This window comes from Brienomyrus brachyistius, chromosome 1 (assembly GCF_023856365.1).
Source record: "Brienomyrus brachyistius isolate T26 chromosome 1, BBRACH_0.4, whole genome shotgun sequence".
In the NCBI taxonomy this organism is placed as follows: Eukaryota; Metazoa; Chordata; class Actinopteri; order Osteoglossiformes; family Mormyridae; genus Brienomyrus; species Brienomyrus brachyistius.
In genome coordinates this window covers 51938275-51961837 of record NC_064533.1, presented here as the reverse complement: position 1 = coordinate 51961837, position 23563 = coordinate 51938275, and the positions used below count along the sequence as shown (strand labels likewise).

Sequence of the window (23563 nt, the reverse complement as noted above, 5' to 3'; positions counted from 1 at the left end):
TCCCCCATTAAGAAAAGCATCACGGAACCCAAACACTGCTCTAAGACATCTGGACAATAGCTATTATTATAATCTATTAGGGTGACTACTAGATATCGTTTGATTTATTTGAGCTAAGAGGTACAAGCCTTATGTTGAAGCACAGTCAGCATTATCCCATGATATTACAGTTATAAAAATTAACTGTCTTTATAATTCATTTCTGGACACATTCATATGTGTGTGGTCTTTACAAAAGTAAGATCTTTGTCTCTGCATCCATCATTCAAATATGTTGCTCAGTACTACAGAGACCATGACCTTAACTTCTGAACCGACTGGGACCTCCAACCCATGTCTGCTAAAGTTCTCAGGCAGAAGTGTAAATGGGTGGATGTAAGCTGGTCTGAGGGGTATTTGGGATATTCAATGAGGACTGACATTTATGATGGTTCACTTATATTTTACTGAGACAATGGTACCTTAGAAGTGTAGCTGCTTGTACCGGGATGTCTCCCGGGAGTCTTGGTAAGCCGGACGTAGCGGCTTGGAAGCCAGCTAGCGCTGTGGATCCTGAAGTGCCCTTCAGGTTAAGATCCACACTGAGATCCCACCAGGAGAATGGGCTTTCCTCCATCAGTGGGCTATGCTCACATCTGAAGTATTAATGTCAGTTATTCTAAAGTATTAATGTTGCTGATGCAAGCCCAGATAATCCTGAATGCATAGTGCCAACGATAGAAAATGACGCTCCGTATAAGAATCAGGAAGATCGTTTCTGGCCAAGTATTTGAAACATACTGGGAATTTGTTTTGGTTGATGTGCCCTGGTATAACATGCACGGGAATATAATATGCAAGACAATATATAATTCAAGACAGTATATAAAAAATGCATTTTTACACATCCTTTTTGCACTACACTGTCTGCCTACAGTAAGAAGTAGCATGTGATGAAATAAAGGGAGAAATAAATAAATATATAGATTAGGAATATAGATTAAAATACAGGGTTGATGATAGAGGGAATTACAGGATCACAGGTGAGGTCATTCAGCCATTTATGGCATGTAGCTGGAATGGTCCTCGTCTAGATCAGTACCCGAACTCTCACCCTGTCAGCGCTTGATTTCCTATCTTCTGCTTCCAGTTTTTTTCCCGGACTTTGTCTTAAAGCGTTTCTTACCCATTCAGTTCATAACAGAAATGGTTCTGCCGTAGATCTCAACCAGAGATCACAGTAAGCACACCGAACGAGTGATTTTTTTTAAGTATTTATTTTTTAAAGCATGGACTGCCTTCACTCTTACTGGATTATTTACCAGTAATGCGGCAAAACCATTTTTCCTCCCCAGATTCCGATCAATAAATAAACCGCAAATGAATCTTATTATGCTCGCTAATGCCTTATCGATGGTCCAGCTGACCCTACGCCCATATCCATTTGTTCTCAATTGTGGACGTCTCATTTCATTGTGGGGGGGGGGAGATGCGGGGGCTCAGCAGGTATCACTGACTGCTGACCACTGCTGTTCTTAGAAGGAGAAAAAATATTTCAGAAACAGCAACACAGAATGCTGGTTTCAGGAGGTTACTGGTTGATCTTGGATAGATGGATCTATTAGTACAGTACCAGGAATGTACTTCAGCATTCTTCTGTGCATGTGCACCAGCATGCCTGGCCGTAAGCTGTCCTGGTCAATGATATTTTTATTCCATTTACAATGAGGGCATTTCATGCCCAAGGGCATGTTTTGAGGTGGAACGAGGTTCCCACAACTTTCTGTAGAATACACAAATGCAGGTGTTTTGGGGTCAGGGCCTAGGGTCAGCCTGCCTCCAACGCACCTGGAGCAATTAGGGAACATCGGTCTACCAACCTTGGGATTTGAACCAACACCCTTCCAATCGCAAACATAAAGCCCTGGCTTGCTCCCTGATGTGAGTAGCAATTTTTTATCTACATTTTTCAAGCCTTTTTGGGAAAGAAACAATCACAAAGAAGGGCCAGTCAATGACATCCACTTCTTAAGAACACCTTTCTGCTAATGTATGCAAGACACATGGTTCTCTGCAATAAAGCCTGACAGAAACAAAGGCCTTCTTGGTAATTATTTGCATGGTTAATTACTGTAAAATAATCCTCAACAGAGACGTAGACTAAGATGAGTCTATAAATAGGTCCTGAAATAACCACAATATGGGCTATAGGCCAGTAATAATCAAACTAAATGAAGAGTTACAATAATGTCAATAAGTGGCTTTGGGTTTAATTGCACTTTATTTCATCGGGTAACACTGTGTTAATGTGAATTTTAAGCATTCAAAGCACTTCCGTGCCTTACGGTTTTCACATCTATTTTTAGGTAGTTTTTTTGAATGCACCAGCTGTCTGTACGCACCATATAGGTTGATAGCGAATAGCTGTGTTGGATCTGAATTCATGCTTAGTTTTCTCGATGCTCCAACATTAATACACTGAGAAATAATCATTTTGAAGGTTTTAAATGATATTGGCTTTCATGAAATCAAATAAGCTCTTAAATGCTACGTTTTATTAATGTTAATATTAAATATAAGCAAAATGTAGGCATGTAGTATTTGCATCTGCACACAATTTACTATTTTATGGATCTGTGATTGGGCTATTTAACAATAATTAGCAAGTAATTAAGATCTTTTACGCAGTTTCCTAACCCCACACCCAACCACTATAAGCTAAGGTAAGATAAGATAAGATAAGACTTCATTGGTCCCATGGGAAAACACTTTTGCATACAACAGCCCGGTATGTAAAATGCAAGCAATGAAACATTGCAGACATAAGTGTAAACAAATTCAAAAGTTCACAAACAGAACTCAGACAGACAGAACCTCCTACAGGAATGTGCAGGAGATAAAAAAAATCAATAAAATACAAATTAATGTCATGCCCGGCTCGTCCGCTCCTCGTGTGTGCCACGCCCCCTGATTACCCACGTGTACTACCCTGATTGTTTCCAGCGTTGTCTGATTTCCATGCTTAGTCTTCGTGTATTTAAGTCCTGGTCTGACCTGTTCCCCTTGTCCGTCATTGTGGTTTGTTGTGGTCCAATGTTTCCCGCTCCCTAGCCCTGAATAAACCCCCAGTTTTCCCTGAGATCGCCGTGTCTTGCCTGTTCCTGAACCACCGACCCGCACGATCGTACTGCTGCCTGTAGCGGTCGTGACAATTAACAGCGTATATGTGTAATTATGTGTGCAAACAGACCACTGGACTATTCCTGCAGCAAGGATGGGGTGCTTGTTGACGCATTAGGGCTGGGGTTGGGATTAGGGACGTGAGGGGGGAGGCATTTTTGCCTATTGCTCTTTTTATATATATTGATATTGTAGCGCCGGTGAGGTCTACGCATCCTGGCACGCCTCGCCAGCGCTCCTGTAAATAGCCCTGTGTATTTGTAAATAGCCCTTGTACTGTTGTTCTTGTGTTCCCACAGTGTGTATTGGGGGTTCAGTGCTTGTTGGTTGCCTGCTTCGGTCCTGTTCAGAAATACAATAAAGAACATGTTCTGCCCCTGCAAGTAAGTCTCCTCGCCCTTCGCTGCTCTCGTGATGCCTCGGACCACCCCGCACTACAGTGTTTTATATTTTATATAAACTGCTTCAAGATTTGACAAGTTACGTGTTTAGAGATGCCTTTCTGCACAACCCTGTTGAACTCAGCTGTTATTTTTACACTTGTGTCCATCCTGTTAGCTTTAATGAGTCTGGTCCTTCTCTTCTGACCTCCCTCATCAACAAGGTGTTTGGAGCCACAGAACTGCCACTGACTGCATGGTTTTACTTAATCACACAGATCTCTGTAAAATCTAGAAAGTGTTGTGCATGGAAATCCCTGCAGAGAAGCTGTTTCTCAGACGCTTCAACCATCACATATGTTACCAGAAATGGCACCACGTTTAAAATTACATTGATCAAGCATATTAGGGGCTCTAATGCAGAGCCACATGGTACTTAAACCTCTTGACCCTGTCTGTGTGTTGTTTGTATTCATTTGCAAGCAGCAGGCTGTTTGCGTTAATGAGCAGATATACCTAATAAAGTGGCCTCACAGTATATAATTTTTAGGGCTCTGGGAATAAACTCTATATATATCACATACACTAGCAAAGAGTATTTATATCTTCTTTAATAATTTAAGCCAATATTTTTCAAGATTCTTATATTAGAAAAAAAGATATTTTCCCTCTTAAATGACTCCTTATCGGTGCAACTATCAACTATGATTAATAGTGGAATGTTTTTTTTTTTGCTGCTTATTCATTTGTTCATCATCAAACGCAGATCTAATAACAAAGCTGAATGTCCCCATCCATCCATCCATCCATCCATCTGTCCATCCATCCATCCGTCCATCCTCTGCTTATCTGTGTTGTTTCTCATCCATCCATCTTTCCATCCATCCATCTGTCCATCCATCCATCCATCCTCTACTTATCTGTGTTGTTTCTCATCCATCCATCTGTCCATCCATCCATACATCCATCCTCTGCTTATCTGTGTTGTTTCTCATCCATCCATCTGTCCATCCATCCATCCATCCTCTGCTTATCTGTGTTGTTTCTCATCCATCCATCCGTCCATCCTCTGCTTATCTGTGTTGTTTCTCATCCATCCATCTGTCCATCCATCCATCCATCCTCTGCTTCTCTGTGTTGTTTCTCATCCATCCATCTGTCCATCCATCCATCCATCCATCCATCCTCTGCTTATCTGTGTTGTTTCTCATCCATCCATCTGTCCATCCATCCATCTTCTGCTTCTCTGTGTTGTTTCTCATCCATCCATCTGTCCATCCATCCATCCATCCTCTGCTTCTCTGTGTTGTTTCTCATCCATCCATCTGTCCATCCATCCATCCATCCATCCTCTGCTTATCTGTGTTGTTTCTCATCCATCCATCTGTCCATCCATCCATCTATCCATCCATCCTCTGCTTATTTGTGTTGTTTCTCATCCATCCATCTGTCCATCCATCCATCCTCTGCTTATCTGTGTTGCTTCTCATCCATCCATCCATCCTCTGCTTATCTGTGTTGTTTCTCATCCATCCATCTGTCCATCCATCCATCTATCCATCCATCCTCTGCTTATTTGTGTTGTTTCTCATCCATCCATCTGTCCATCCATCCATCCTCTGCTTATCTGTGTTGTTTCTCATCCATCCATCCATCCATTTGTCCATCCGTCCATCTATCCATCCATCCTCTGCTTATTTGTGTTGTTTCTCATCCATCCATCTGTCCATCCATCCATCCATCCTCTGCTTGTACATGTTGGGATCTTTAGTGTTCCTACTGCTGTAACTTTATGGAGTCTGGGGAGTCGCTGTGCCTTCAGGTCTCATTGTTTAAATAGTGTGTGTTTCTGAGAGCCCTGGGACAGAGTCGCTGAATGTCTGGGGTCTAATCCCTCTCTTTGGCTAATGACTCTGGGATGAGGCTCAGAGTGACCACTGCCCAGCTCTTTAAAATCAGACTCAGATTTGAGTAAAAACAGCACATCCCTCTATGCTTCCGCCAGCTCTGTGTCATGGCTGTGGGGGGTGGAGGAAGGAACAAGCCGCAGAAAACTCTGCAGCTGTAAAATCTGATTTTGCCGTCCTCCAAGTCTATGGCTTCCCCACCAAACCGCACGTCAGCATAGCTCAAAAAGGCCAAAAGGTAGCATGTCTTTGTATGACGCCGCAAACCGCAGGTCGGTGGGGGTACGACTCCCTCCTGGATTTGCGCTACGGATCTGGACGGGCCGTCATTTCCCAAACGCTGACAATGACCAAGTGGCTCGGCTGAAATATCAGCAAACTGCTTCAAAAGGATTACAAATCCCTGTTGTTTAATTTTATGCCAGCTGCTATATTTTATGAGTCAAAATTTACGCCAGATGCTCCGTTTTATGCATATATATGCATATAACCGACTGTGTTTTATGTATCACTCTTCTGAGCTAAGGTAAAACATGCTGTGTAAATTTTTGAAATGTTATTCGATAGAGAGCAGTTTGTAGTTTTGGCTGTGAGAAATGGACCCATTCCAGCAGGACCTAGAGGCACAAGAAAAGCAGAAAGCAAGCGAGTTGTCTACACAAATTCTTTAAAGTCGAAGCTAGAACTGTAAACGAGGTTCTGCCCTTACTTATGCCGCACCCTGTTGGAGCTGACTGGTATATTTTGCTTCCCTCCCCTCTGCCAGGGGCTCCTTTTTATCTCATTGTCTTAGACATAGCATTTTATTGACAGCAGCCATAGCACCTGCAGTTCGAACTTGGTAATCCACCTGCAGCTAAGCAGGTTTGGGCCTGGAAAGTATCTGGCTTGGAGACCAACTAAGAAAGCTGGGTTGCTGCTGGAAGAGGTGTTGGTGTGGCCAGAAAGTTAGCCCATCCTTTGGTCAGTGTGCCTCAGTGCAGTGATGGGGACACAGTGCTGTGAAACTGACTCTCAGAAGTCATAAATGATCCCTGAGCATCGTTTGAAAGAGTAGGGGTGGTACCCTGATGTCTTGGCTAAATTACCCTCTACGGCCCTTTCAAATCTAACCTTCTAATCATCCCCTATATCTAATTGATGAATCGTCTCCTGCCTCTTCACCACTTTTTCTTCTGTGTAGTGAGCATACTGGTGCAGAATTTCTGCTGTTGCATCATCCAGGTGGGGCTACGCAGTGGTAGGCTTCCAAGTGGCTCCCCATTGTTTCCATAAAGCACTTTGAGGGTCTTGAAAAGCATTATATAAATGTAACATTCATTCATTCAATCATTCACTCACAGCACAAAACTGGCACATGCTGGTTGGAGTTTAAGACCACAAATATTCTGAATCGAAACCGCCTTCCAATCCGTGCTCTATGCCCAAACCCGAAGCCCCGCCCCAAAAAGCAGCCCTTTCCATGTTTTGCACTGGGCACACAGATAATTATACTTCTCTTCATTTTCCCTGAGAAATGTTTGATCCGTTTCACGGCCCTGTTTATCATCACGGTCTTTACATGCGAGCCTGGCCTGCTCAATACCGGGCTTTCAAACTCTCCCGGAGAATAGAAAAGCGGATTTCTCTGTCCCTGGGGCTCCTGCGAGAAGCTTCCAGAAATTCCAGGTTAGTTAATGGACCAAGGGCTTCAAGTTACGTTAATGTGGAAGACTTTAAAGCCATCGCTCAAGGTGTTGGCTCCACCGCCTAATCCGTCTCTGTCAGTCGTGCCTGATTTGTCGTCTGTCTAGACATTGGTTTTAATGATCATGATCCCAGCTAGGAAGGGCCATACTTCACAGCCCTCTCGTTTCACTGATGATCTGAACCAATCAAGAGGATCCTCATCAAAGGCATTTTTAGTGAGACAAATAACCAGGCCTAGATATAAGTCACAAAACATTTGTGTAAATTTGCCTCCGCGTTAGCCTCCCCACCCTGCTACTCTTCTGTTTTGGGCTGCTTTCCTAAACACCAGCCACCCTATTCCACACTGCCCTCTCGCTTTAATTTGCCGATATAATTGAAATTTCTGCCGGTTGATGGCATTTTCCCTGTTTACGGCGTCAGTTCTGGTTTGTCATTGTTCCTGGTCTCTTTCACGGACCCATGCTGAAGCTATCGCACCTCTGTTTGAATGCTGAACATTTGGACTCCTCTGTAGCATTCAGTAAGGGGTATACTGGAAGCATTCAATTAAATCCCCATGACTCATATGCTTCCATAGAATCTTTCCTCAACTTTAAGTACGCATTAATGAGCTTTCTGTGTACATTAACGAAACGCGCTGGAAAAACATGGGGAGCTTCACATAGAAATATATACCTTACTTGGTGTCTGATGGCAAAAGACAAAGCGAAGCTTGAATGACATCTAAGGTCGGGTGCACTATCAATCCAATGACTTTAATTAAAGCAAGTTCATTAAGGGACCACATTCTTTTTGGTCATTATTTCTTAAAGTAAATTTGGTGTGAGTTTAACTGCAGTCTAGCCTCAGGACTTATTGCAACTGTCTACAGGATACGTGTACAGAACTCAGAAGGATGGATGAATGAATGGATGAGCTGTCTTTCATGCACAACCTTTAAACTTGACTTGCAACAGCAGTACCACCAGCCGCCCTGAAGGGGGCAGACTTTGGACATCGGCTGAAAGGTGAGGTGAATCAGGTGAACTACCAAAATCGTTATAATGAGACTATTACAAGATGTTGCTAGGAAACCTAGGCTGTGCAAACGGTAGCCTTCATGAAGCATTATCCCCTGGGATTTGGTGCCTGCGTGAGTTAATGCCAGGAACCGTGATCTCTGTACCAGCCTCAGTCCCACTGTTAAACAAAGGACATTCATCCTCTCTGGCCATACACGTTTGCCTGCTACCCATCGCAACTCATGTGACTTTGCAAAGTGACCATCTCCTTCCATGTAGTGCTCTTGTCACCTTAACACAAGATTTTTTCAAGCAAAGGACGTACACTGCATCAATGTTTAATCCAGCCGGAGTAGCTTTTTATCCAATGGGACATTCCTGTCGTAATGCTGACTTCTATACAATATCTGCGTGATCCATTTATGGAATAAATAATATTGAAACTCTGCATCTGTGATCAGAAGGTTGCTGGTGCGAATCCCATCCTCACATCTCCATTAAGCTCTTGAGCAAGGCCCTGACCCCCTCCCCCCCTCCCCCCCCAGTCTTCACCCTCACCTGTGTTTGAGTGCATGTAGTACAGGAGAGCATCACTGAACATACAAAAACTAAAGCTTTCCAATGCAGCTGTCCTCATACTTGAGCAAATTGAGCTTAATTTCATTTCATTTTCGCAATACCTGTATGTCTTCTAAAACATTACATGACCATCCCAAGGATAATATAGGGTCCAGTGATATGAGAGAGGACTTCAGAAGAGTGCATTTACACAAGAGCACATGAACCCTTAATAAAGCACTCAAGTAAGGTACTTGTAAATCATCACTGATTTCTGCAAAGGCACACCAGTACCGGCTAAAAAAGCCCCGTGAAGAGCACAAGCTATTATGACATTAGTTTCTCTGCAGGGCTGCATTTCCTGACGGAACCTTCTGGTTCTGCAGCAATTCGTTTCCACGTGAAGATCTGCGAGGGAACATTTAGACGATGCCTGCGCAATTGATCAAACGCAGCCAGTATGCTGCGGAAGTACAAACAACAGACCTTCACTGTGACGTGTCAGCAGTCCAAAAAAGTTTGGGTGGGGTGGTGTGGGGGTGGGGGAAAGGCGATTGTGCAATGCATTCAGCGCACAATCAATTACATCATCAAACGATTATATCACTATGATGTCATCACCTTTGCGTAAGAAATTTCGCTCCTTCCTCGGGGATATTTCACGCTGAGAAATCTCAATCTTTTAAAGTTTAACAACTTCAAACAAGAAATCGCTTGATTATAGATCTTTCAACTGCGGACTTCTCCATTTCGATGATAGCAGCCGCTAGGTTGTGGTATTTAGCATGTGAAATCCGGGCCGTTAATGTTGACGTGAGTATTTTGTCAAACCGTGTCGATTTCTCTGATCTCCATATTTTTCCACAGAAGGTCAATTGAACCCTTTCATAGACAAAAATATGAGATGCAATTTATCATAAATTAATTAAATTAAATGAATGAACCGAGATGTCCAAAGACTTGTTTATCTATACGTGCTGTTCTATTACAGTTTGGCTAGACTCACACTACCAGCTGAAACATCACCTGCAGGTCGTTCAGTTATTTACATAATTTATCCCTAATAAAACATCACAGTAGAGATTTCTGTCAAGCATACTGTTTGCCTTATTAAAATCTGGGTAAGCATTTAATTAATGGGGGCGGCACGGTGGCTCAGTTGGTAGTAATGTTGCCTTACAGCCCCAGGGCTACATCTTGCTTCTGCTGTGTGTGTGCGTGTGTGTGTGTGTTTGTAGTATAGTTACGTGTTGTCCTCGTAGTTCGTACAACGACATGCAGTTAGGTTAATGGTAATCTCTGAATTGCCCGTAGTGTGTGGTGGTGGTGTGTATGTGCCCTGCAGTGGACTGGCACCCTATTCTAGGTGTACATCAGCCTTACTCTCTGTGCTGCCTGGGATAGGCTCCAGGCGCCCCCGCAAGTCTAACCAGGGTGATGGTCAGAAGATGGATGGATTGATTTAATTAGCGCGGTCTTGACTGTTCCTTGTCGGAGGTCTACCCTGTACGTCACCAGGTGTCAGTTTGATATTTTCCACCTTCCAAAATCTAAATATGTACATTCGTCATTACATTCAGATAATCAGTATTAACCGAGGGCCGACTGTTCTTTTGTAAATAACAAAACAAAAGTAATGCAGTAATTCGTGGCTCCATCCACGACCCGTACACTTTAAGCCACCGTTTTCCACCTGAGATCAAGGTCTGTAATATTATATTATGTATATATATTACATTTTTAAAATTGATTTTAAATAATTTATTTAATTTACCGATAGAAGATATATTACTCGCATATATGTTTCTTGACTACTGGAACAGATTATTAATTGCAGGTGAGTCAAATGTTACTTAAAAGATAAACATCAGTGTATCGGAAGTCCGCTAAGCCAGACACAGGAGAAAAAGTATTGCTACAATAAATATTTGTATACCGATAAATATCAAGGCATATTCTAGAAACCACAGGCTCATATAACAGCAAGATAAGTTAAACAGTCGTGTTCATTGTTTTTTTTCCCCCAGCTTTGCATTCTCCTATAGAAGGCGTCTTTCCTGCAGCATGTACGCGTATATATGGTTTTCCTTTTAAAATATGTGCCAGCTGTTGAATTATATGCCTCTGCGCCGGAGGACTGCCGCAGCATTGAGGCTCTGGCTTTACAGTGGATCATCTCTGCACTTGGCAATGAACGAGTGAATAGGGAGCGAGGGAGAAATAGAGAGAGGGTGTGCGTGTGAGAGAGAGGGAGGGAGGGAGAGCTAGAGCCAGTGAAGGAGAGGGGCGACCAGCTTGGTTTCCTTACAGCGACAGGGCTTCCAGCTCCACCGCGACCAGAAAAAAAGGGTGCCGATCAGCCGAAGCGGCTCACAATGCAGCCGGGACTCCTCGTCTTTTCCCTGGGATTGCTCATCTGCAGCTCTCAAGGTAGGAGCGAAAGCCGGGAGAAGTTGCGCCGATCGCATCCCTTTTTTTCTCGCATTTGCGCCGTGTTGCGGACTCCTCGGGGCTCTCTAGCTGGAGACCGCTCCGAGGCAGGGTCGCTTTTTGGGGTTTGCAGTGTTTTGTAGTTAGATCACGTTCATTTAGGTGACAAATGTCCTGCTTTTAGGGAACAGACGATCAAGTGGTATCTGTGAAGTCAATTCCCCCCCTGACATTCCCTTAATTCCTTTACTCACGCAAATATGAATATGTGTAAATGTTATATACTGAGATCTCAGAAGTTGACTGTTCAGATATGATGCTTTCTGTGATGCGATCGGTCTCGACAGATGTCTTCTTAGTAGCTATTTCTCGCTATTTTTTTATTTTTATTTTTTTTTGTGAATGTGCACGTCGAGCAACCCAGACCAAGTGATTGTACGTGGCATCACACTTCAGATGGCACAGATTCATGGCAGTAGTTGATAACAAGCAGCATGCGTGGTACGGAGGGGAGGAACCCCAACTTCTGAGCATATGTGAATGCCATTGTACATCGCTGCTATTGATGGCGATCAAAAAATGTGGGCAAGTTTAAAAGCACGAGTGCATCAAATTCCAACTGAACCAGATGTAGCGAAAACAGTTCCAGGGTTTTAATGCATGTTTAAATATATGCGATTTATTAAGAGTAAAAGTTGAGGCGATACATACGCTTATGTTGTTTGTGTCCCGTTAGTGATCGTCTTACGCCAGTTATTTATAACGATGGCACTTGTACAGGTTAAATGACACAAGTAGAAGCATCATAGAAACTCATTTACAGGCATACTAGCATCCATCAGTGGTCGTCTTCATTGCGAGCACCTGTCCCTCTATGGCGCCGAAGTTGGCATCGCAAGGGGGTGGGGGTTGGGAAGGGGGGGGGGGTATTCGCACGGGACTGCGAGCCCCTTGAGAACAGAGGTGGTCGCGTACCAACGCGTGTCTTGTACCACAGCGCGACCGCCAGGTGGCGCTAGAGAGTCACACACGCGTCCGTAAAGCGAGCTGAGCATAGACGCAGCGGGAGCCTTTGTCCCCTGGCACCAGGCGCGTTGCGGGAGCCGATCTCTAAATACTCACCACTTGTATTAAACGGTTTATTCTTTTTTCCTCCCAGGAGGTAGCCAAGCTGCGATAACACCCCCCTCCCCACCACCACCACCACCACTACCCACCCCTGCGCCTCCCTCCCGTTACAAATTGAAATACAGTATGCGTGATATGGGTGGGCTTCCATGCACAGCAAGAACGTTAACACGTGTGTCGTGGTATTTACAAGTAATGAGATGTTTATAGAATGGAGGGATACGTCAACAAATGCTAACACTGTTCCTGCGACTGCAAAACTTAAATCCTACCCAAATCTACGAAGTTATCCATAGTTTGTTAATTTACTATGTGATTCATGATAAATCTATCAAGTAACATCAACTAGCATGGCTCTGAGCAACCATTAAAACATTTACTCGATCTGTTATTAAATGCTGCAGTTTTGTGTTCAGGCATGTTTATCGTGTTGCAGTCATGTATCAGTTGGTCCTGGGAATCTGTTAGCTCTGACTCTACGACTTATATTAGATTAAAGGTTACACTGTTAATTACCCAATTAGGGTTGTACTATAGCATGCAGTTTTACAGTATACAAACAGGATTATCTTGAATTTATTGCAGTTTAATTATATGGTTGACTTCTTTTAACTTAAATATATTGTAAATTTGAAACATTATGCCATATAAAGGCCTTTCCTGTGTTGTAGGTGAAGATTATTTTATTCTTCTGAAAACGTTACATGGTAGTTACAAGTTACAACATTTGAGGCAGAAGTTTCTTGTTTTTTCCACTATAGTAATTTATTACACGCCAGGATAAATTAACTGCAGCAAATGCAAATCAATCTGTGTGGCTTTTGCAAATTACACGCTGCTTCAGTTGCTGCGAATGATGACAGTGGATGTGCCCGAAAGCGCTGATTCCCGAATTATTGTCCATGCAGCAGCACGAGAAACTCCAGTGTGCTTTCAGTAAAAAGAGAAGCGCCGTCAGTGGCCTCGTAATAGGAAGTAAATTCTGTTTATTCTTGAGAACAGATGCCGGCCTCCTCATCTTTTGCTTTTGTTTGTTGTCCCTTTGAGTTGTGCTCCTCTGATTGGCCGTTGAGGGTGTTAGCTTGAGTTTTGAGTTGTGTTTGAGTTGACCATCATCCTGACAATGATGTCGATGATTACGAAGGTGTTGGTAAAGGTGACGATGAGTCTGACAGCAGCAAGGAGTAGGACGGTAATACCAGAGTCAGTGTCGTTGGGGGGGGGGGGGATGTAGTGTAATTATATGAGGGCAGAGTCAGGATGATGAGGATCTCACCTCTGAAACGGCACTGGTGGCATTGGGCCCCTCGGCTGTGAGGGATCACATGCGGGTGCGTCACAGTTGTGTAAAGCCAAACTGGAATTGGCCACCTCCCCAGTGCCCTCCTTCAGAAGGAGAAGAATAGAGAAAGAGAGGGAGAAGAACAGAGAGAGAGAGAGAGAGAGAGAGAGAGAGAGAGAGGAGTATGGATACAGTGACAGTGTTACAAGGACATTACAAACAGAACATCCACGTGATTCCCAAAATCAGCCTCCTCATCTGAAGATTAATCAGTAGACAACTATAGATAATAATCTCTGTCAGCATTGACAAAGCTGTTTTCAGCTCTGAACAAAAGAACTGAAGGCTTATTTATATTCACCCGGCTAAGCTCAGCTCTCTGATCAAATTCATGATATCTGGTTCAGTCATCTTCAAAAGTGGTAGTCTTGCTGGTGAATTAGATACAATAGCATCCTTTTTTGAGTTGCTAAACAAGCCAGTCGATCTTTGTGTTTATTTTTTTCCTATATGTACTGTACAGATATATAGACATTAAAGTCAAGTTCTTAAATAATAGAGAATAATTTATCTGCTGAATGTATTTAAAAAAAAAATCACGTATCATTAGCAATGTGGTCATGTTCGTTTCGATGAAATACGAGTGTGGTGACAGTGCTAAGTGGCACGTGAGATTAATTACCGAAACATCTGAATGAATCGAGTCTGAATCGTAATGAACTGTTGGCATCGGCCCGCGGAGCAATTTTCGTCCATGGTGTCGGGCGCACGAAGGTATAAGCAACGGCTCAGTGATTTACTGATACCTTCGATGTTTTATGTTTTCCGGGGCTTTGGTGAAATAAATTGCATTTTATGCAGAAGTAATTGCAGGAGACTTGTGTGGCAGCGAGTCGCTGTCTCGCTACGCGGCGTTCGCAGCTTAGCCTCCCGCCTGGCGAGTCACACCATGCGTGCTAACGGGGCGAGCGAAAGGGTGAGAGTAGTTACGTTTCAACAGGCCGTCTCTTTGAGTTCCCTCTCCCTCGCTCACTCCCTCCCTTCCGTACGTCAAATTTGTGTGACTTAGCAGGTCGAGATCCTGTGCCACTAATCGGAAGGTTGCTGGCTCAACTCCCAGAGTCAACAGAGTGATTTCATTGTTGGGCCCGTTAACAAGGCCTTTAACCTCCCATTTGCTCCAGAGACTCTCTGTGCCCGATTTCTCAAAAAATGTATGTCTCTTTAGATGAAAAAGACTCTGCTAAATGAGTATAATGCAGACTTATGATCTTTAGCATTTACTAATCAAATGGACCTGTTTGCTCTCGTAGCTTAAAATGTGCCGGTTTGAAGTGAGCCCACTATGACTTGATGTGTTACTTCATTCATTTGGGGCTCAATTGTTGGCCCCGTTTGTTGCTATGCTACCAGCGAGTTCCATTCAATTTGTTTTTATATAGTGCCCCTCCCTGGGTGGTTACCCCCCGCACCCCCGAGCTGTTAGTGCATCAAAAAACATTACGATTCAACTCAAGAACAATTAATGTGAGACAAATATATATGAAATGGACTTGAAAGCAATTAAGGGGCGTACAATTTAGTCAATGAATATTAAAGCGAGAAGGCAGAAGACGAAGCAAAACAAACAAAAAGTTGAATCAAGGAAAAAACAACTTGGGGAGGGCAGGGGGGGCAGAGGGCAATGCCAATTGGCAGCCCACCCTTTGCAGGTCATGGTACACTTTCTTCTAATTAGAATCACTTTTTACTGTCATACTCTTAATGATGCAATTAATGGGAAATGTGTGAGCTAAACCGAATATCATTTTAATTCCATTAATGGTCAACTAGCAGGTTGGGCCAACAGGTGAAGAATCTAGACTTCGGCCAGGTTTGAGTCCAGAAGGCCCCCCCTGTAGTCCTCTAGAACAATATAATAACCCTAAATGGGCCAAACGAAATATATACATGCTTGTGATTGCAGTTTGTTTTTAGGGAAAAGGCATTAGCGGAGAAATTTAATCAAGAAGTACATTGCTGCTGATGTTGATAGGAAATTAAGTCTTTTGCAATGTTTACTATACAAAGGAGAAGCAGATAAAGGCCATAGCTGGCAGACATACTAAAATGTGACCGAAGCAGCATTTCCGCTGCTTTTTTGCGGTCTTTGCGGTAATGGCCACCCTGACAACGTGTCAGAGTGCTTCCTGTCGCAGACGGAGCTGTGGACTAGACGGGGGGGAGTGTAATTGTGGCAGCAACATGTCTACATCTGTGTCCGTGTCTGTCTGCAGCACACTGAGGGAGGAGAAGAGTGATTTTGGTTGAAGAGTAGCACCATTTAGGAATATATAGCTGGAAGCTACATCCTCCATAAATACGAGAGTAACACTCTGATCTTCCCAATACCTCCAGCTTCAAGTCATGGGCTGCTGTATTTCTCTGTAACCTGCTCTCTTTCTGCAGCATGTCTGCGACCAAAAAGGACAATATTGGTTTTATTTAGTTTGGGGCGATGGCCAAGATTGCATTTGTAGGTCTAAATGTCTGTATTTCAGCTCTTAATTTGGACTACACAGACCTTTAGATAGAAACCGGGTCACTTCTGATAAGGCCCTTTTTACAGAAATTGAAGAAGCCTCTCGTCTGTGAACAAATCTCTCTCCCCCCCCCCCCCCCCCCCTCCGTTCACTATTCCCTCTGCAGATCACATTCGGCAGCTCGATAAATTCAAAAAGTTTGTTCATATAGGAATTACTTGTCCATAACCCACGTGAATAGAAACTGATAGTGTTATGGGATTAATTAACTGAAAGAACTCCACACAGAAGCTGCCTGAGCGAAGAATTACCCTCCCCCCATCCTCCTGAGGGGTTTGTATGGGAAAATCAATCCAATGAGTGATCACAGAAACCAGGCATCTAAATTAAACTATGGGGAATTTCAATGTTTGGCACACAATGGTGGGAAAAGGTGTTTCATGGGCTACGCTATACCCTCCCACAAAATGACTTTACACAAAACAATCACAGTAAAAGAACATAATTGGCAATTGAATATTTTCAGCATGTCTCCTACAGTAATAATAATGCAGGTGTGCCACATGTTTCAGCCAATCACATTGTCTTATATTGCAATTGGCCAAGGAGTCAACCAATGGAACTGCATATACCATCATGATAAGGTTATTGACCCCACCCATCTTTTAGGACGATGTTGTGCACGTGACCAAAAAGCTTGTAGAATGATACTGGATCAGTCGCTCTGTTTAGTTTTGTGCAGGGAAGCTTTAAATGCGTCTTTCCAAAATGTAAGTTTGATACCTTTAACAGTAATTTCATGTTGCTTGAAAGCTCTAGCATAGTTTAGTACCATGAGATCTAGAGTGCTCTGCACTGAGAATCCTTCACGAGGTTTCCAGTCCCCTGCTCATATGCGTTGGATCTTCACTCCTTCTAGGCATGCATGGCATTTGCGTGTATACTTCTGAGAAATCAAAGCAGAGGAAGATGTGGAGGTCTTTAAGCCCATCTGCCTCGTCTCACATTTCCAGTTGACTGGCCTCCCCACCGACCAAAGCCTCTTGGCCTTGCTGCCCATCTCCAAAAAGTTATTTATAAAGTTTAGTGAAGTTCTCCACATTATTTTCAAGGGGCGGGGGAACCAAAAGGCTCTCCTGTGTCCAAGTCTACATTGGGTTTAAGTTCAGAAACCTCAATTTCTCCCAAAAGCTTTTAGAACATCCAAGGTGTGAATTTGTGACTGACCACCGGACAGGAAACACGACGTGTAAATTACCTTTAAGGCTGGGTTTGGCCTTCCCATCTCACAACGCTCATTCTCCTTCGCGTCTGAACCCTGAATTCACAATTTTTTGTTTCTCGTTGTGTCCAGCGACGGGGCGATAAAACCGAGATGGGTGGTCATCGCCCAGGCAGCAGGTCTGCACCCGATACATGCAGTCTGTGCTTTTATGAGGGTGGGGGTCTCACAACTGATTCTTTGTGGCCGTTTTGGCTTCAGAACATCATGCTAACTACACCCCCTGCTGCCTTCTACACTCCAGCTGTGTATTCATCAGCGTGTGTGTGTGTGCGTGTCTGTGTGTGCGTGAGAGAGGGAGAGAGAGAGAGAAACAGTACAGTCTTAGAGGCTGCAGCTGAGAGCAGAATAAGAGAACAAGAAGATTACAGCCACCATAGTCACATGTTTTTGAACATCAGAATGCTCAATTCTCCCTGACGAAGCCCTTGGAAATTGAAAGTGAGATTAGGTCTTATTTGACTTCGTTAGTCTTCATTGTGGCTGTACCTTATTTATTTATTTTTTAATCACCCGTCCGATCCAATCAGCTTAGGAGTGAAGCTTGACATCGTAGCCGTTCTGAAAGGGGCTGGGAGGATGATCTCACATCTTTCGATTATAAAGTCGACGTATTCAATCGTCACCTAGGCAGAGGAGTTGAAGAAGCTGAGAGTGACTGGTGCATTTAAACAAATTTTAATAAGTGCTTCCTTAAATTTAATTTAGGCTTAAGTTGAGCTTAAATTTGAAAATAATTAAATTCAATTCAATGTAATTTAGCATAACAGAAAATAATTGAGTATAAGTGAAATGAACTGTCGTGAAGAGTGATGGACATCTCCAAACTACTTGAAAGCTATCTTAGAAGTTTATCTTTGTTTCTAGTCAGTGTGTGGTTCAGCAGGATAGGATGTTGTGTCTGTGATCAGAAGGTCACTGGCTCAAATCCCAGAGTTAGCAGAGTGACATCACCATTGGGTCTCTCAGTAAGGCCCTTAACCCCCCGCCCCAATTCCTCCAGGGGTTGTCTGACCCTGTTTTTTCCAAAAAAAATAATAAAATAAAATAATAATAATAATGAATGTTCCATTGGATAAAAGCATCAGTTTGATTAATGTAATATCATGTGACCATGTGCTGCTGTAATAAGAGTCTGATTGTAAGAGGTTAATAGCTGCAAGCAGAACTGGGTGGCCATTTAAGACCGCAGAACTCGACTGCTGACCCCTAACTTCGCACACAGCTGGGACAGGGGTTTCAAAAGCGCTCTTTCAGACCAAAAGTTCTGTCCCTAACTGCTAGTGGGTTTACTGGACCAAGCCTCTCCAAATTCTCCCACTGTCGACGCATTCATGAAACATCCACATAAATGGTTCATTAATGGAAGCACTGGAAAGGGCTTATCAGGCTGGGGTAGCCCCACAAAACCTCCAAGCGAACGAAGCAAAATTCTGATAACTTGAACCTTGTCTGACTTGAATGCAGCTACTGGGGATGTTCAGGAAGTCGTTCTGTTAGAAAGCCAAGACACCACGGTTGACATCTTCTTTGAAGCTTACAGTTCCCCCAGGTTACCATCTAACCCCATCTCTGCAGATCTCAATCTTCAAGGATCCACCTGACAGTGAAAGGCAGCTTTTTTGAAAGTAGCCGATGTGTGGCATTTCGTTTCTCCATCATCCGTGAAACCAAACTCCAGGAATTATAATATGAAGAGTGGAGGGGAAGACCTGCATTTCAGAATCACGTAAAAATTCTACATGTGAAATACCCAATGCTGCAGTCATTGACAAATTACACTGCTATTGAATTACTTACAAAGACATTCTAGATTCAATAGGACATTTAAAAAAAACTATTGTAAAGCTATTCTAACTGATAGTGAATGATGACCGAAAACAGAACAGATTAAATCTTTTAAATGATTAAAATGTCAATCTGTTTCACGCAGCGAGGAAGATTGATTATCGTACTTAAAATTCTGACACCTTTGTGTTTTATTGTAACAGAAATAAGCATCCATTTTATAAGTACAGCTGCATAAAGGCTGTTCTTTATATTTATTTTGTGACTAATGGAGTTGATTTAAGTAGCTAGTAGTAGCAGCATGGCCCAACAACAATCAATGTTTTATTGACCCTTGTGGTGTCTGGCCAAAAGATGGCATGAGATTCTCTTCTTGTTGCTTTGAAAGTTGGAGGCTAATGCATATGACGAGATCTTTGATGAGGAGCTCTGGCCAAAACGCATCTTCAGCAGAACTTTTTAAATGACCAGCCTGTTGATTATGAGCTAAGATGAGCAAAATGTTAAAGCGGTAACAATTTTCTTTCTATTTTTTTCATACAAAGTGAGTCTGATTGGCCGAAATCTCTCTGTATGTTGAAAATCGATTGAGGTGGGCAGAAAAAGGGAAAAAAAATTGCCCACTGCCTCACAATATGATGGGCCAGCGTTTGGAATGAAGCCGTCCAATCAGAGCCTTCACGAGTGACTGCTGCTCTCATCAAAGGTATCGACTTTGTGATTATAATCGCTTGGCGCGGGTCATTGCTGGTGGTCATTGGCACTTCTTGGCAGTACGGCAAGCGCTGATGAATTAAACATTTCTTGGAATCGACTGACTCGACGCTCTCCAGATCCACGCCGGATGGATAGCTATCAGTGAGGCTATGAAAGGGCAGCTAATTAAATGATGACGATTTGAATATTGTCTGGATTGACAGCTTTTTTTCTTCTCTTGGTAAATCCATTTCTGTTTCACATCGGGGTGATATAAAGAATTCATGGCCTTGAACCACACTTATTATTAATGTTTTGAGTTTCAGTTTGCACTTATATCCTTGGACAAGAGGGGGTTGATATACAGCACCATGTAAATAATAGTGGAAAAACAAATATCATATACTGCTGTGTTGGAGGTTTGACAATAATATGTTAGTATACATACAAAAGTTACATACAGTATATTACACAAATATTGGTGATAAAGTAAATATATACACCAACCCCACATAATGTATTTTTATTTTGTTTTATTTTATTGCTGTTATTGTATTTATCACATTGTTGCTTTGAGACAGTGGAAACTGAAAGTTTTTCTGCATGCTTCATATATGCAAAACAAAAGTCGGTAAGAAACTTTCAAGCACGCTGCATTACTAAAACCTCTCCAGCACAGGGCCTCGAATAAAACGGGTCCTGCTTGTGGGAGGGCAATTAACACACACGTGTTCCTGTTTATGCAAACAATGAGCCAGCAATCACGGGGAAAGTAATAATTACGGCTGCGGATAAGTCGCCGAGAACGGGGGGTGCAGCGATAAGCGTTTGTCAGGCAGCCCAGGATTCCCAGTGCCGCGGAAAGGCATCTGCTCCATTCCACTCGGTAGTCCGTAATTAAAACAGACGCAAAGGCCGACATATTGCCGGCAGGGATTATTGGCGACCTCGCCCGTACTTTCCTTCATTTCGTGAAATTACAGAGGAGCTCATTCGACAGACGGGATGGGGAGAGAGATGGAGGTGCTTAGGTGTGTCTTGGGTGTCATAACTTCATGAAAGGAGGGCGGAATGGCGGTGGAAGTGAGAGGTCTAGCTAATTACGCCCGTTTATATTCTTCTGCGTTCCTACTGCTGCTACTGGCAGGAATGATAATGATCTTTTACTTTAACTTTTTTTTGTACTAATATACAACAAAGAGTAACACAGTGCCCCTGGAACGTAAAACGGGGACAATATCGGGCTTTGATGGAAAGCTAGCACTCGTCTCTTAGTGGCTCAGCCACCTGGGTATTTAATCGCCTCTGTACTTTGACTTGTCATGACTTGTTTCTCTACACTCTTCACTCGCTAATTGGATGGGATTTGTGCAGTGGAACAGAGGCGCCTCCTCTGGCTAAAGACAGGCGTCACAGTCTGATCGGGCACAAGAGATGGATAGGATTTTTTTCCCCGTTCAGTTCATTCATTGTCTTTGTCCCCCATCTGTCACTAGAGGCCTGTTTTTTTTGCGCCACCCCCCCACAGCTGAAATATCCCCCATGGTTCGCCGCCTTTATATCCTTTCTGTCGTTAATTATGTGACTTGCCTTTCGGCATACACACATCTCAGGGGCGGGCACAACAGTGCGCATCACTCGCCTGCCGCAGCCGCGGCTCCGCCGCTGTCGGGCTCTGCTGGCACCTCACGCGTGCGGAAGTAACACCGAGCTTCGGCAAAGCTACGTCAAGCCCCTCCAACAAGTATCCCGTTGAAGTGGGGCAGGCCCAGAGGGAAGTGGGCGGCAGCTGCTACCGCGATATTAATCACCTGTCTCTCTCTCTCTTCTCCCCAACTCAACTGCCCCAGGGGGAGAAAAAAAAATACGCGATATGTGCAGTCCCACTGTGACTGAACTCACCACTGGAAAAACAGGGGCAGGCTGAGAGATCAACAGCACATGGGCCCATATCATGGGCCTGACAGTTCTGCCAATCATCAGACCTCCGGCTTTGACCAATGAAAACTAGCGTTCCAGGGATCCATTGAAAGGAATACATAGAAGCATTTGGGCAAAAATATGCATTTAACAGGGGGGCACCATGCTGGTATTTACGCTTTAGAGAGCTTTCAAATGAGATTCAACACGGAGAACGGGCAGCTTTCATTGGAGGATATAAATGGAGAGATATTATGTAGCGATCATTATGTAGTTATCATGCAGCCTTACCAATGTGTTCATGATGCCCTTTCCTCTATATTTTGGAGTGCAGCCCAACTCTTATATGGCTTAATAGTTTATTTTTTGTTTATCAATATTTAAACATAACAGTGTTCATTATTTATTGATGCTTGGCAGGTAATTTCCATTTTTCACAGCATCATAATGCGATCTTTGTTTTTTTTTTTTTTTTTTGGGGGGGGGGGGTGATTCTCCTGTCTTCGTATCGGTTACACTTATCACATTCTGATGTTCAGGGTCTGGACTGTAGGGAAGATCCTCCATGCCCCCTGCTGGAGACTATCTTCTCCAGTCCTCAGGCGATCTCTCAGTGGCACCAGTCTTCTTACACTGGCTTGGCAAAGGTATAGGGGTGTCTGTAACAAATGGCGGCATGATGAAGTTCCTCACAGAGTTCCAGAAGCTTTCTGGCGTGACTCAGTCTCCCATCGCCGCAGTTACACCCACCACATGCGCTTTGAGCTAATCACAGCATGGGCTTTGGGAATGGGATAGCGAGTTCGAGTCGCTGTTACCGTGCTGCTTGTGTTTCGCAGTCTGTCGGTACATCTGTGAGTGAGGCGATAATGATGCATTTGACATGTATTTTGACCCGGCATTATGGCTGGAAATGGCAGCAATCCAGCCGAAGGGATGCTGGTCCTTATTGAGGAGCCCAGTGAGGAGATCTCTCCCGAGGGGGGGGGGGGGGGGGGCAGGGTGACTGTCTGCTTCTGCCTGTACCTGGGTAAGAACCTCTGTGTCCTGTTCAAATTTACACACTGCCGCCTCTGCTTAAGTGGATCTCTCTCTCCCTCTATCTCTCTTCCACTTGTTCTTTCCTTCTTCCTCTCTCTTTCTGCCTCCCCAATCATTCTCTCCTCCTCCCTCACTTCTTCCCCCTCTCTCTGTCCACCTGGTAGTCTTATCAGAGCATTCACTTGCCTCTCGCTCACTCCAAGCTCCCATCCACCTGGGTTCCAGGTCACTAGATTAAACGGCTCTATTTCACCCATTTTCCTCCTGACATCTGCAGGAACGATAAGGCCTTCTTCACCCGGGGGGTGTGGGGGGGGGGGGTCCACATGTTCGGCTGCTCTTTGGGAACCTTCAGACCTGCTTTGGCTTAGTGTGGGCCAAACACACACACACATGCAAAGAAACAAACACACACACATTCAAACAACCACACATATAAACACCAATATTTCTCTTTCATGACATAATGCTTGTTTCATATCCACATTAGAGCACAATGATGTCTAAGACCAAAATATAAGAAAAAATAAAACTTAATTGGTCCCAGAGAGAAATTCTTTGAAAAAATATTTCATACAGCCAATGCTTGAACCCGGATCCACCAGCATTACAAACACAAACATAAACCAATTAAGCAATTCAGCTCATGACCTGCATTCATGTCTTACATTTCAATATGTAATGATGCAGCTTGGCACAAGGAAGCATCCTCTACCCACCCTGTCCTTCATATATGTTTTTAGAAAAGGTCATTGTAGCAGATGACAGTTTCCCAGT

The 23563-nt window shown here is 43.5% G+C and overlaps 2 protein-coding genes across 6 annotated transcripts in view; one reads left to right on the top strand and one right to left on the bottom strand.

Annotated features, from left to right (window-relative positions):
* The window catches only part of LOC125740075 (sodium/potassium-transporting ATPase subunit alpha-1-like), a 457178-nt gene that overhangs the window by 371269 nt on the left and 62346 nt on the right, over positions 1–23563 (bottom strand). The window lies entirely within an intron of this gene.
* The window catches only part of ncam2 (neural cell adhesion molecule 2), a 217943-nt gene continuing 205298 nt past the window's right edge, over positions 10919–23563 (top strand). For 3 of the 5 annotated variants that reach the window (XM_049010811.1, XM_049010802.1, XM_049010841.1), the window contains exon 1: positions 10919–11127. In XM_049010811.1, coding sequence (XP_048866768.1) covers positions 11073–11127 — 55 coding nt within the window. In that variant the 5' untranslated portion in view covers positions 10919–11072. The remainder of the gene's footprint in view (positions 11128–23563) is intronic. The other 2 variants (XM_049010822.1, XM_049010832.1) reach the window with 1 other exon arrangement.